Source organism: Struthio camelus, chromosome 3 (genome assembly GCF_040807025.1).
Source record: "Struthio camelus isolate bStrCam1 chromosome 3, bStrCam1.hap1, whole genome shotgun sequence".
Lineage (NCBI taxonomy): Eukaryota > Metazoa > Chordata > Aves > Struthioniformes > Struthionidae > Struthio > Struthio camelus.
Genome location: NC_090944.1, coordinates 70,772,073 through 70,787,778, shown reverse-complemented (window position 1 = coordinate 70,787,778; position 15,706 = coordinate 70,772,073). Strand labels below are relative to the sequence as shown.

At 39.6% G+C, this 15,706-nt stretch overlaps 1 protein-coding gene across 5 annotated transcripts in view; it reads left to right on the top strand.

The window, feature by feature from the left end:
• SAMD3 (sterile alpha motif domain containing 3) overlaps window positions 1-15,706 on the top strand; it is a 71,021-nt gene that overhangs the window by 46,669 nt on the left and 8,646 nt on the right. For all 5 annotated transcript variants that reach the window (XM_009688802.2, XM_068938279.1, XM_068938278.1 and 2 more), the window contains one exon: window positions 4,310-4,477. In XM_009688802.2, the coding sequence (XP_009687097.2) occupies window positions 4,310-4,477 (168 nt within the window). The remainder of the gene's footprint in view (window positions 1-4,309; window positions 4,478-15,706) is intronic.

Genomic DNA, 15,706 nt, shown 5'->3' with positions numbered 1-15,706 from the left:
AAAGAATTATTTGAAAACCTAAGTAATTTAAAAAAATAATAATTTATACTAAATGCAAAACTTTACCCCCATCAAAGGCACTTGGAATGAAATAAATCTCCCCACCCCCCTTCCAAGATTAGCTTTTGGAAAAAAGTGCTGTAAAGTTGTTATTTAAAGAATTTTTCCCGTAATGTTTCCTCCTACTTGAAAAACAATGTTACAATGAAGTAATGTGCACAACATTAAAAACAAAAAATTTCTGTTTAGTCATGGAATAGATTAGATTTTCTGATCTATAATGAATGAATGTGATAGTTAAAAGTAGTTACAAAAAAGTTTTTATATAAAGAGCAAGTATCAAAAAGGGAGACTGAGATACTGAAAAAGAAACTTCATATGCTTGAAACATATTGAACTTTTGATAAGAAATATTTCCATTTGTTTCAGTTGGCCTCTATATTTTCATTCATTGTATTTCATTGATAGGTAAAATATTTTTCAGTCATTTGAAAAAAATTTACATATAAAAAAAAGTGTATACATATATATATAATGGCTATAGAAAGAAGTTAGCACAGTGAAAAATCTGTACAGTGCAAAATCAATAAAAAAATAAACACCCAAAAAAGGCAGCATTGATAAACTGGTAAGGAAATTAAAATAGGTATAACTGAAGTCACAGTTAATAACAGCTGATACATATAAGTCTGGATTGTGAGTGCTAGCTTTACTGGTGGTTGCCTGGAACAAATTTTTTGTCTTTGTCTAATCAGAAAATAAATCTTCATGTATGTTTGAAGTCTTCATATATATAAAATTGTTACAGCTTACTCTGTGTGTGTATATATATATATGTGTTTTCTCTCTATACGTGGAGAGAGAGTAAGAGCAAAAGAAAGCTATGAAACATCTTTAAAACATATTTCTCTTCATTTGAATAATTTGTGGAGATGACAATGTGGGGACACAAATGGACTTAAAGTCTGTTTGTGGCATTCCTAGTGGGTAAAATATGCATTTCAGAAGATGGTTCTGCTACAGTAATAGTTCAGGAAAGTGCTAACAGATTTTATTTTTAAACTTGCTGTGGTTCAGAAATTGACAGTTTGGAAGATTTAGTCTGAAAGAAGAGTAGGCTTTGTCTATACCCTTTTTCGTTCCTAAATGGATATTTGTTAAATGATGTTTTGCTTTCAAAGCTGACCATTGTACAAAGGTACTACACACTCAAAGTGTGGCCCAAAGGAAAGGTATAGGCAGAAGACAAAGTGCAACTCTGTCCTCATGGTTGCAGCAGTCACAATAGAATTGTCATGACAGTGTTTCTTGACCATTTGCAAGATACTATTTTATTTGTATCAACCACTTTACAAGGGTTACAGCCAACCGTTTGAAAACAGTCACTGACCTTATTTCATTTCAGCTAGCATGTAGAAAGATGTAGAATTTAAGAAGCAGTTTTAAGAGGAAGGCAAAGAGAGGGTTCTAGCAAATTCTTGCGCCTGTATAAGGCATTGCATAGAGTTCAGTGTTACTGTGCAATGTTAATGCCGTGAAACCCAGAATCATGTTGTTGACATTCTTGATTATGTAACTGTTGCATACAAAATGATTATTCTCTAGTGAATTACTGCTTTTAATCTGCCTGTAATCCTTTCTCTCCTGTGTCAGATACACATGGACTAATCCTTGTCCTCTCCTTATAAGCACTGCAAATCTTCCTATTTTTTTGGTATTCATAGAAAATAAAGTTGTCAGCTCAAAATTGGCAATGGAACCTTTGCAAGCATCTTTTTAGAGGGTGCATTACCTGCTAGGAAAGCCAGATAAATGTACTGGTAGTCTCACTCATGAAATAAGTAGGTGAGAAGGGACTTGGATAAGCTGATGAGACTCCTATTACAGAAATAAATTTAGTTAAAACTCTTAATTTGTATGAGGACGGGAGGATGAAACAGCTACATGGTTTTGAACTTTGAGAGATATTTATAGCTCTGTATAGGTGTCAGCATCTTCTTTCATGTGGAAGAACAAACTAAAATGTCTCCTAGGCAAACAAAGATAAGATTTTTCAAAAGAAAAAAATGTACAAAGCCCAACTAAAAGAATATTAAATTGTCAGCTGTAAATGTATTCTGGGATGATCATGTTTTACAACAGTTCAACATTTAGTGAACATTTCAGAGAAGTGTTAAGCTAAGGTTTTTTTGTTTAACTGCTTTAAAGAATAAAGATGTTCCAAATGAATTTTCCTAGGCATGTAATGTTGGAGTATTTGCATCAAAATGTAAAAAATACTTAGGGTCAGAATTTTAAAGGTATTTAGGAACCCAGTAGTTCAAGCAGATATCAAGTGGGATTTTCACAGTATGTTCCACTGCTTTTGAAAATACTACTAGGCATGTCTGGTCCTAACACTCAAGTTGAGACTGTAAATACCATTGCACGAAGACTGAGCGTGCAGGGTTTTTTTCCTCCCCACTAATCTTTAATTTCAGATTGGTGAGTATGTGATTTCCGTTCCGGCAAAATCCTAAGTCAGAAGTTTACGTACTACAAATACGTAGTCAGGTGGGTTTGTTTCCTTTGCAGTTCTTAGATGTTCAAATATCATTGCTGGTGAGCGGATAATTCTGTAAAAGACAACAGGTAGGTGGCAGAAGCTGCCACACTGGGAAGGGCACATCTACCTTGGTCTGCCCAAGAAAAGGTGAGGCTAAAGCCGCAGGAGCTATATTCTCATATCTTCAGCTGTGACTCTTCACCATTAATGTAGCTCTTGCGCCTAGGACAGAGGACCAGTGTTGCTAAGTCGGCTAGCACCCTTGGGAGGAGGAAGCAGCGGTAGTTTCAGCCAGGGAATGGCAAGGCCACAGTGTGTTAGCCATTTTCTTTGGAGCAAACCTCCCACCCATATCCCATGGGTGAGGAAAGCTGGCAGGGCAGACTGTCGCTACAAAGAAAGATACTGTACTGATTGGTGTAAAACAGGGTTTAGTAAAAATAGACTGTAGTTAATACTAGAAATCATACAGCCATGACTAATAAAGGATGCTATTTCAGTACAAAATTTAAAGTAATCACTTTTCTGTTTATATTGCGGTTTAGGTTAGTATAGACTCAACTTGGATTGGAGTCAATTTTAGAAAATGAAGTAACAGCTATTTGAATAACTCCTGCTAGTTCCTGTCATTTACAGTCACTTTTCTATTTAATGTTTTTTTTCCCCCTCACACTCTATTGAAAAATCCTCAATAACTGAAATAATCAGTTGCTTTTAAGGATCTGACAAAACATTTTCAATATTCACAATTGCAAGTTTGGCCTCCAAAAACGTGTAACAGCATTTGCTTCATAACTGCTTCCCATTGTGACTGTAGTTAGCATTGTTGAGTCCCTCCTCGGCATAAACAACTGGGAACTGCTGGTGAAAGCTATTCTGTCTGTAGGGACAGAGAGAGACAAGAGAGAGTGACAAGAGAGTCACTGCCCACCCATCCAGCTGTCAGAAGTAACGCCCTGATTTTTCAATTCCCAGGTGGAAAAGATGCAAGTGTAATAGAAGCAGTGGGAGCGTGTAAACTCCAGCTCTTGGCTGCTACATGGTGATGAGTGGCTCTATTAAACAGGGACTGCATCCGCTTGTGGCGTAGAATTGTCTTTAAGTTACAGTTTACAGTCCTTGCGGAGTCTCACAAACACTAGAACCTACTTAACTGATTTTCTTAATTCAGCAGCTTTCAGTTCAGTTCAATAGTACACTTGATCTACTGTAACTGCAAACTCCCAACAAAAGGGAGAGTCCCCTTGTGTCTTTCAGACTACCGTATGTTAGATCTAGTAACCGTACAACTGCACAGCCAGTCAGATCCCAGATGGAGGGGAAGAATAATGCACTAAAAACGTGGATTAGTTTTCTGTGGCATCAGTGAGCTGATCTGATTCACCATGTAGTTGCATGACCTGATGTCATGAAGGCAGTATCCAAAACTAAGAGCGGAGAAAAGGAAAGTAAACAGCAGTTTCACTGACAGCCCTGGTGAGGCTGCATGCATCTAACCTTTACATTCAATTACGTTAGTCCTTACTTAACTGTGCAGGGGCCACTAGCCCCACTTTTTAGTTCCCACAGAATGATATAACCATGGGTGCCTGCTTCCGTCTGACCCTAAGCCACCAGTGAGCTGATACCATCCAACAGGTAGTTTCCCACCAGGTGGAAAAACAGTGTTTTTTAAAGTAGAGTTGGATAAAAGGAAGTGACCTGCTTTAGGAATGGGGCAAATTTTGAAAGCTACTGGTAATGACAGGGTTTTTCTCCATGCAGTTGCTATGGAAACGAGCCCTTAAAGATCGCTTCAAATATGTGCGGAGACCCATTGAAGATGATGAACAAGTTCTGAGGAACAAATGCAAATTTGGCCACAGGCGAGGACAGACCAGGAAATCTATATCTACTGAAAACAAACATGCTGACATCCAAGTGCAGATAGAGGTAAGATTTCTGGTGCTTGTTTGAATTCCATGTCTTCCAGCTTCACTGCTGGCGGTAGGTTACTACCCGGTAAAAGGGAGCATGAAATGATCTTATCCCGTTTAAGCTTAAGGGTTTGTTCTGTTAGAAGGAAAGAGGCCAGACCCTAGTCCTTTTCCATTCTGGAGAACTGAATGTCAACAATGGAGCTAAACCTCATAATGTGATGCCTTGCACATTTGTTGTCATTTGTAGCTGCTGCCAATCAGATGTAAAAATCTGTTTTTGTTTTTAAATGCCGTATACCCATTCTACTTTAGGTTATACACCTCCAATTAGAATGAAGAATAGAGAACTACATCTAAGGGATGAAACCTTTGTACAAATAAAAACACAAAGTCATATTTGAGCTGGTAAAAATAGCTATATCCTACTGTCACATTGCAGTTTGTGTTATGTGTGTTATACAGCAAGTGCATGCATTCGTTCATAAGCATCCTTGTGTATTTTCCTTTAGTCAGAGAATTTAGAAGAGCTATTACTGTCCAGTAAGTGTTTTGAAACATACTAATTAATTTATCCACTTGTATAAATGCATTAAGGTTTCAGTTATGCTTTACAAACTCTCCTCCTATTTGTTTCAGTGCTGCAATTTAAATGTGCTACAATCTATAAACAATTTCAAGAATATGATATGTAATCATATATTTGATGTCAGTTTACCTATTTCCGTTCTTCTAACTGTTTACAAAATATATGTCTGTTTTTAGGGGCACAAAAGTGCATTTCTGCTTAACGCATTTCTGTCTAAGTCATACTCTTGTGTTTGCAGGTAGCTGTAGTTTTTTATCAAAAAAGCATGCAATTTTTTAAAAGCTTCGGCAAATTCTGTTGATCCCCTTGTGATTAATGTATGCAGGAATAAACAGTTCCCTCTTTTTGCCTGCTTTAATTGAAAGGTTCACAATATGCGTGAAGTAAGAAATGTTTAATTTGGGTGCAAAACAATAACATATAGTAAAGGAGAAACCATAGGCTCCTCTTTCCATGCATGCATTGAGTCACCCATCATTTATGTAGGGACCGAATGCTAGACTTTTCCTATACAGCAGGTTTAACTGCACCACGCTCTGTCTGCACTGTCAGAGAATCACCATTCCTTTTACTACATTGCCAAGGCCATCACTAGCCATCTCTTGCTTGTTTAAGAAATTGAAAAGGAGGTACGTTCCATATCTTCTAAAGTCTTAAGCATTTCCTACTGGCCTTAACAAGTGAATGAGAGTTAAGCTGGAAGGAGGTAAGGGAATGCTGAGATCTTCCCTGAACAAACTTTACTTCCCTTCTCTCATTTTTTCCTGTATACTAAACAGCAGGGAGATATAAATACAAGAATTAACACTTGCGTAGCCTATTAAGGAAGGCTTAGGAATGATTGCTACAAAACTGAGGGAGCTGTATCTTAGCTTTATATGTGTTATTATATTGAAACTGAATGAGTCTGGTTCTGAGATCCTAAGTTTTGTCACTAAAAACCGCAAATGTGCCCAGCTGAACAAGTTGGTTTTTTAGCATTGAGTTTGTTTAGTGTGAGGCTTTCTGTTTTGTATCCTTTCTGCTTATCCTTGGCACCAACTACCTTGTGATAAATTTAAACTGCTAAACAAAGAGTCTTAACCTCAGAAAATAAATATTTGGTCTAGAAGCCAAAACCACAGGCAAAACCAAATGGCACTCGAATTATCATTAGCCAGATCCCTTTGCCTTCATCCCTTTTCAAAGGCTGGAAGAACAGATCAGTCTTGTGTGGTCTGGAAGCCAGCCCATCAGGATTATTTAAGGTAAAAGGGTAGGAAACGAATCGAAGTTAAGGAGACCCTCAAAGAATCTATCAAGGACTCCTAGCTCCTTTGTATTTCCACACTCCACACATAGTGAGAGAGATTCTCCCCTAGATAGGCAGACATAGGACACTTAGGGCATTATAGGTCAAAGCCAACTGGCAAGCAGTGCAGACAAAAGAGCACATCTGTTCCAAATAATGACCTACTTTCCAACCACATAGCTGATTTCTGTACTGAGCTCTAGTTTCTGAACAGTTGTAACTCATGTAACATGCTGCGTGTCAGTATAATCTTGAATTGTTGATGTTATGAGACTTATAAAAAGATTCTTTACTGATAAGAAATGCCTCACTAGTATAGCTGGCATTTCTTTTTACATAAAAAGAGTAACAATGCTAATACTACTAACAAAATCCTTAACCGTCATGTGGGGAAAAAAAAAAAGCAGTTGCTTGCTAACTGTGATGTTTTGGGATGCGCAGAACCACAGATGATATCTGCCCCTTGGTCAGTTCAGGCCGTTACCTGCCAGCAGGCATGCTTCGCCCAAAAGCAGCACAAGTGATACCTGGCCTCCCACACAGAGCATTGTTACCAGAGAACTACTACCAGACACAGCATCCAGCTTTCTCTTCTTGTAAAACATCTGTTGATGTGTTACTCATTACAGAGCACTACGTTCAAGCAAGATTAATGAGTAGACTCATTTCAGAGTGGCTAGCATTGCAAGAAAGTTCCTGAGCAAGTGCAATGCCCAGGGCCATTAGCATGGAGACCCACACTGAAGCTGTCTGGCACCGGAGTCCTGAAGAAGGAGTAGGTTGGAATGATGCTCTCTACAAATATTCATCAGGTTGAGACACCACTGGAAAGAAGCCTGGACTGTGCCTGGCATAGACATTAATGTGAGCCTCCATGTCTCAGGCATATTCAAAACTCAATCAGGAAAGCTGCCTTAATTAATAGATTGGCTGGGGAAGGAAGATCCTCCTCAGTCATTTCCCACAGTCAGGCAAATACCCTGGATCTGCAGTAACCCAGAAGAGAGCACTTTGTAATTATAATAATCCTGATCTGCTGCAAATGGAGGAGATATATTCTATGAGGGGGGTTGATTGTACCATGAAAATAAACAAGGAATGCAGCCCTCTGCATTTCCCCTCTGCAGCCAGGGCACGGTTGCTGCTAAGGCTGCCATCCAGTGATTAATCTCCCTGTTCCTCTTTTAGCATCAAAAAGCCACGATAAAACCCTTCCTCTGCCCTAAGGAATTATTGGACTTCCAGTCCGTCAGGCTACCAGAGAAACCACCTCCAGCCAGTTATCACAGGAGAATCCCTAGACTGGGAGGATCAGGAGGGAGGAAGACGAAAGGAATGTGGTGACTGAACGTTCTTCGTGTGCCTGTCTAGCCAGAGGATTATCGAAAGACAGTGATGGAGAGGGAAGTGCACTGAGAACTGATGAATGGCTTCCATAAGATGAGGGTATGTGGTTCAAACACTAGTTTAATTTCTACAGAGGTAGTGACCAAAGAGCAGTGTCCCTTTCAAAACTTCAAAATTTTGGATTCTTGTCAGTCTTGAACTGAAAAATGAAGATGAAGTTGTGTTTCGTTTGTTTGATTTTCCCCCTTGGAAGCTCAGAATATTGGAGGAAGTGGACAGATGCACCTATGACGTGATAGGTGCTGTAACTAGGCTAACAGTGTTGTCCATGGAAAATGTAATTTCATGATCAATTTAGTTAGCTAAAGATAGACATTAAGATGCCCTCAGAGATCATGCGTGGCCTCCGCCTGCCAGTCCAGAAGGATATGGGTGTCCCATAGGTCCTGTGTCATTTGTGCTACTTCCAGAGATGCCTGAGATACCCTTATGACATCTCAAATGTCACCAAATATCTGTACCTATGCACCTGAATCAAGTTCCTTCTATCCATCCTGTCTGCTGTATGAAAAAAACTGTCAGCAGAGAGACTATTTAAGGATGTCTTAAGTTACGTGAATTTTAAGTGCGTGTAACAGGCTAGGAAAGCCATAGTAGTTCATGATCTTAAACAGAAATGTAGAAGGTGGGAACAGTCCCTCTTCTAATGCCTCAAATTTCTTATATCCCATGACAGCCAGTTTGTGAGGTCATCAGGGCTTCTCTGAAGCTGTCATGCAACAGGTAAATTTGGAGTTAGGTGTGAAAAGGAGGAATAGGCTCTGAGGAGATGTTGCTTAAGACAACAGTAGATATTTGCAGGTAATTGGGCATATTGCCACATGCAGCAGAGCTGGGAATAACATCATAAAACTTACAAAGGGGGTGCCAGGAGGCCTTCTCCTTTCTTTGTCTGTGGGATATAGATAGGAAATATTCTGATGGGTTGAGAGAAGCTGAAGAATTCTCCAGAAACTTCAACTCATAAAGTGATGAAGCTGGTGAGACCACTTGCCTAAGGCTGAGGTTTCACTTTGATTGATTAGAGTCCAGGAGAGAACCTGCCTCAGAGAGAATGGATAGACATCCTGGCTTAAACAATCAAGTGGAGGAGAGTTGTAGAAAGATAGCATGATGGACTTCCTGAGTTTGACCAAAGTCCACATTAAAATCACCTTGGGTGACTGGATGCAGAGCCAGAATTAGCAATGAGGCCTGGAAGACTTGTTTGCACCTAGTACCTCATACAGAGCAGATGCTTTCTCTTGGCTTTCTTTGCCTTTACCCTTCAAACAGTCCTAGTGCTATGATTAGACTGATAACAAGCTGGGAGTCTGGTTGAACTTCTCGGGGGTGGTCTTAGGGCTGAGTGTGAGGAGACAAATGGTAAGGAAAAAGATGTCTGTCCTGTGGGCTTTATCATTATCTGGAAATTATGTCTTTTCTGACAAAGGAATTGTGACTGAGTGATATCAAGCATGTGAGCTGGAGCTTCTTTTACCTCAGTAGAGCTTTAGCTTTGAAGCCCTTGCAAATTAGATGCTTCCTAGGGAGATGCTTTTCTTCAAAGTAAAAAAGACAACTAACATGATATTCCTCAATGTACAGGAGTTAGAAACTTGAAGAAAGGTTTCAAGGAAGGTAGAAAAAAATTGAGTTGAGAGGTGATAGGTGGGGAGAAGGGGAGGAAGAAGGAAAAAAAAAAAGTGAATCAACAAGGGAAAAAGGAAACCGAATGTCCGTAAAAGCATGAGATATAGAAATTCTGTTGGCTCAGCCACGTGGTTAAGGGGCACTATTGACAGGTACAGCACTAGTACCTATCTGTATTGTGCATGCTATGCACAGAGGAAGCAAGAACAATATCCTTCTTTCCTATAATGCTGTTAAGTTTAAAAGTCTCCAAATAGAGTGCTTGGATGCATACACAGCCAGAATGTGTATCTCCAAGCATGGAAACTCCACAACCTTTTTGGACAGTCTGTTCCAGTGTTTGACCACCCTCACAGTGAAGAAGTTCTTTTTCTTATGTTCAGATGGCATTTCCTGTAAATCAGTTTGTGCCTGTTGCCTCTTGTCCTGTCTCTGGGCACCACTGAAAAGAGTCTGTCCCCATCTTCTTTATACTCTCTGCTCAGATATTTATACACATTGATAAGGTCCGCCGAGCCTTCTCTTCTCCAGGCTGAGCAGTCTCAGTTCTGTCCTCTTTTCCTCATATGACAGATGCTCCAGGCCCTTAATCATCTTCGTGGCCCTTTGCTGGGCTTACTTCAGTGTGTCTGTTTCTCTCTTTTTTTGGAGAGCCCAGAACTGGACCCAGCACTCCAGATGTGGCCTCATCAGTGCTGAGTAGAGGGAAAGGATTACCTCCCTTGACCTGCTGGCAACGCTTTTCCTAATGCAGCGCAGGATACCATGGGGTATCAAGGATCATCTCCTCCAAGCAGTGGTTCATCCCAACAAGCAGGAAATCAACCAATGGTGGCAGGAGGCCTGCATGGAGGAATAAGGGGCTCCCGACAAACTAAAACATACAAAGGAAGTGTACAAGACCTGGAATCGGGGACAGGTGACCCAGGAGGAGCACAAAGACGCTGTCTTGGAGTATGTAGTGGCATTTAGCATAGAAAATTTGAAATGCTTTTCCAAAGAAATATTCTTAGCTACTGCTGCTGGGAGCTGACAAGACACCGAGAGTAGCAATAATGAATGGCAGTGCAGCAACTCTGCTAACACTGCTACTTGTCAGTAACCTTGTCCCAGTACCAACACGTAGTGTAAAAGAGGAGCTGGAGTGGTGCCAGTGCTGGCACAACTGAACCTGCTCATGGTGGCACTGCCATTGCTGGAGATGTTAGTCATTACCATCTAATGGTTCCTACCCTTTCCGACATCAAGTAAGAGCAAGCAGATTTGTGAAGATTCTCAAAGGAATATTCCCAAAGCATCCCAGGCGAGGGACCTGAATGTATGGTTGGCAGTGAACAGACCAGCAGCATGCAGGGCAATGTCCTCGTATCTATTTATATTTTAATTGTACTGGTCCTATTTTAATTCACTCTCTCAAACTGAGGAGTAAGCAGGTCCTGTTGGCGTTCTTTGAAAAAGAGAACTTGACGGTTGTCCTTAGCGGTAGCTAAGCTACATTTACCAGTCAGGAACTGGTATAGACCCTTGTAAGGAGCAAGTGGCACCTGCTGTCCTCGCTAGAGGAGCTTTCATCACTCTGATTAGGCAGTCATGTCACTTTGGTGTTGACACTAATGGCTTTTAGGATTTATGATGCTGGCTTTGAACAGAATCTGAAAACTTGGATCTTGGTGATATACATCATGCATAAGAATTGCTCTCTCCTCCCCCTAAAGAAATGTAGCAGCTTCACTTCATTGGCTGTGGCATTGATTAATAAGGTGCTACAGAGTACTAGCTGGAGCTTTTTATGAGAATCTGGCACTGTAATCTTTAGCTGTATCTTAGGAAAGGACAGAATCCACAAAAAGGACAATAAAGAATTGGGTCTTTATATTTAAAAGCCTGTCTCCCACCAAGCGGTCATCTCCTTGTTCAAGAGATGGAGGCATCAGGAGGGATTTGGAAGGTAGTTGTTTTATGTATTTATGTTTTCTTGCTTTAATGTCAACAGAGATAACAATGTACTTGGACATACTTCCAAGTAGAGCTGTGAAGAGCAACTAGGGGTCACTGTCAAAGGCACTGGATGATGGGCAGAGGCCTATAACCTCTGTGGCTCCCAGATCTTTTTGCTTTAGTCACAGATATGAGATACCAGAAAGTTACGGATGACTGTGGAAGACTTATCTTTTAGGAAATATAGCTGTTAAGCAACTGGAGAAAGCTTGTTTCCAAAACTTGAAGGAGATGTAGGTGATTTGTGAACAGAAAAGATCCACATCCTACCAATGCAAATGCAAAGAAAGTCACTGCATTTCACTAGGCATTTTCAGTCGGGGGTGTGCTCCCCTATTGCTGTCACCCATTGCATTTGAATCCATTAGAAGGGCTAAGAGCCTTGTCAGGACCATCCCTAAGGCATGATCTAGATTACACTGACCTACAGTGCCACATATCTTCTGCTTACCTCATTAATTTTCTTTCCACATCTTTTTTTTTCTTTCTATTCTGCAATATTTCTCCTGAGCTTATGACAAAAAGCAAACTTCTGGCTTCACCTTAGAGTACTAGGAGTGAGGAAAGAGGCTCCTTTAGGCTCCTGTGCTGTGGGTAAAGAACAGATGCTCTAGACTCTCCTCAGCAGCTTGTTTTTCAAAGGAGTTGAGATAAATTCTCGTTTGTTCTAGATAGGACTTTTTTTTTTTAAATCAAACCTTCATTATTGAGAAAGGAAACTCATTAAATTATTCACTCAGGATGCCCATGGTCAAATAGGAGAAATAGAAAAACAGCTAAAGATCACTAGTTAATATTCTCACCACCACTGCAAGGAAAATGGATGTTACTCGCTACATTATTGAAGTCTGGCCAGAAGAGGTTGGGTGACTTCAAGAATGAAGGATTCTTTATTTAGAGAGTTAGGCAATTTTTTTAGTTTCCTCCTGTGCACATGTAGATTTGTTAGCTTCTTTCCCCTAAAAGAAGGCCACCTCTCAGTTACCTTTTCATTTAACTTAAAAATCATCTTGTTCACAAACTAAAAACTAAAAACACTGAAAACATTCTAAGTGGATCAAGTATTTAGGTGTGACTGAGTTAATGTTCCTTTATTGCACTTCACTGGAAAAAAAGGAAATTTGCAGAATAGGAAGAAGGTTTGAAGATGAAAACTCAGTTATAAAGCAGTTGTGCACAGAACACATTTTGCTGCAAGCATGGTATTTTGTGATTTTTTTTTTTTTTAATAACAGCAAAAAATTCCTTTGATGTTAAAATCTAATACATCCTCAGGTCAGAAATTATTTGTGTAAAATTCAAGTAATGCCAAATTTTCCAGTTCTTTCAAAAACCTTCAGGTTCTATTTGAATAAAATTATGCTTAGAAATAATGATAAACATAAACCATAAAGCTTTTTCCCTTTAGATTTTCAGCAAGGTTGAATATGAAAACATCTACTCACCCACAAATATCTGTAAATTTAGTATTCTTCAGCTCCATACTGCTTTTCTGCCAAAGACGATCCCTGCCATTAGACTTAATGTACCGGTCGTATCCCATTGCTCTGTTCTGTTCTTGATGGATAAACATGTGCTGCTGCTTGCATTAAATCAGTTGGAATTAAAAACATGTAATGATGCAGTAAGTCTATCCTCCCAATTACCGACTAATCTATATTTATGCAGCACTGCATACTACAGTGTTACATAAATATATGTAACACTCTATTACTCCAGCATATTGCTTTATACTCCGATGGTAGCAGTGAAGCTGTCCAGAGGAAAAATGAAACTAAGTGCTTAGCTGTAGAAGGCACAGACCTGTCACTGTATTAAAGCCACTGTATACAGGGACAAGGAGTCCCCAAAAGCATAGCAACTTTGGTCTCTAGTGCTAACCCTAGAAGCCTGTATTCTTTTGATCTTTCCTTGCAAGAAGCATTCTGCACCCTCCTAGTGTTTTACATCCTGCTTAACCATTCCCTTTCTGCAAAATGCATAAACTTGAAAATATTTGTTAAAGTTTCTACAGCACTTGAATAAACAAGAGGTAATCTCTAAACTGGCTGCTTTACTGAGGTGAGTAGAAAGCTCTCATTAATTGGTATCCAAAAGGTGCCAGCACAGACTTGGTAGATTTCTGTTACTGTACTGAAGTGTTAAGATGTCTTTTATGGCTGGTCGTATATGTATGTCTATATAGACTACTAGCTTGAACAAGCTACGTTAAAGAGCTTAAAGTCCATAACTACCAAAATGTTTCATCAGCCCAGAAGTGCGGCTGCTGATTAGAAGTTTACAGATGGTGATTCTTTTAAGCAGATAGAAGAACATTGCAAGAAAACCAGTCCTAACACTGACTTCTGCTTGTGTTACTCCTGTATAATGGATGATTTGCACAACAAAGTTTGGCTTTTCATTATGTTTTTTCCTAGTAGATAATAAGTATGACAGCAATTCTTCCTTATATCGCTGCCATATTTCTACTGGTAGCTTGCTATTAACACTTACAAAAATGTCATATAGAGTCATTCAGATAATTAATAATGTCATTAACTAAACTAGCTCTTGAGGTCAGAGCAGACTGCATGGAAAGTCCATCGACCCTATCTGTATTTGCCTTGATCAGAGAGATGGAGGTAAGATGGAGTAAAGGTCACAACTTAGTCTCCTTGGCATTTGTTTCTAAGCAACAGTCAGTTTGTCTATGGTTATACTGCACCAGATTGAGTTTGCTTTGCTTTGCTGCCCCTGCAAGTAAGTAACTGAAGGTGACTGCCTCTCTGGAAATGAGCCATCTCACTCCAGATTAGGTGGCTAAACAAGCTCCTGCTCTACGGCAGGAGTCTTAGAAGCAGACCCACAGAAGAGAGAGAAGTCAGTAGCAATAAAGCTGTTTGGAGTCAGAGACGTCAAACTAGCTCTTGCGCAGAGTAGAAAACATAAACGTAATAAAAAAAAAATCTGCCCAAGTCTGTCTGTGTGTGTGTGTGTTTGTGTGTTTGTGTCTGAGAGAGAGAGAGAGAGAAAGAGAGAGAGAGAGAGAGAGAGAGAGAGAAAGATCATGAGCGTTTTAAGACTGACAGGAATGGACCAACCACTCTTTTTGTGCAGTGGTCACGCTGAAGCAAGAGACAGTCACACCAACTTAGTGCAAGTTAACTGCTTAAGAAACAGCCAAAGGGCCCATTCATAGATGTGTGACTACTGGAACGGCAAGCAGTTTGAAACCAGTATAAATTAGATAGTAGAATATATCAAACTTTGATGCAGGGAGCTAGTGGAGATGACAGTATGCTAGCAGCAAACCAGAACTCCAAGTTCAGACTGTTGCTGCTCTGCTGGAGATTTCCATTGCAGAATTGTTTCTTCTTTTTCTTCTTTTGCGTTTTCTGCTCATATTCTTGACTTGGCAAACAAAGTCAAGCTATGAGGCCACAGCATATTTGAAAAAGCTAGCCTTTAAATTCTTATAGCTATTAAAATATGTTGAGTAAGGGCAGATTGGAATAGGAATCTGGATTAAGGAAGCATGTTAAGTTAAAATGCAGAACTGATTTCTTAATAATTCTACGGGTAGACAAGTGTTTCTTTGAACAGTAGTGGATGTTTCCCAAAATCGGAAGACTAAGGTTACATTGCTTAAAAAGGGTGTGTAGAATAATTTGATAAGCCTGTCAACCTGGTAGTGATTCTCAATAGTAATTGAAAGAGTTTATATGGCAATCGTATTCAAGAATTACTGGAAGGTAATTAACATCAATCAGCTTGGGCTCATGGAAGATAGAACCTGTCAAGACTACCTTATAACCTCATTTAAAAAAAAGTTGGCTTGATAAGGGTAACCGTTGATTTAATGGACTTTGCAAAGCATTTTTATTTGCTCAATATTTTGATAAAAAATGGAGTGTCAGAATATAAACAATTACACCCCTGAACAGATGAATGCAAGTGTTACCTGAGAATTATCACTAAGCATATATCCTTCTAGTGGTTTCCTTCACTCTTAGCTATATGATCTCTGCCATCTAATATTTTCGAATAAAATAGAAAATCATTACTTGATAAAGTTTATAGATGATAACAGACTTAGGCATGGTTAGAAAGACAAGAAGGCTGAGAAAACCTAAGCAGCAGGAGGATTAAAAAAGAGGCATCCTTCAAAAAGCTGAACCTGTGTCCAAAGGAGGCAAATAGGAATAAAATAGATAAATCTGGGGAAGCTAAACACGAAAGTACAGGAAAGGAAGCCCAAAACAGTTTGATGAACTACTTACAAAGAAATCTTAAAACTGGTTATACAGGCTTTTTCAAACAGATCAGAAGCAGGACACCTGCCACAGCGA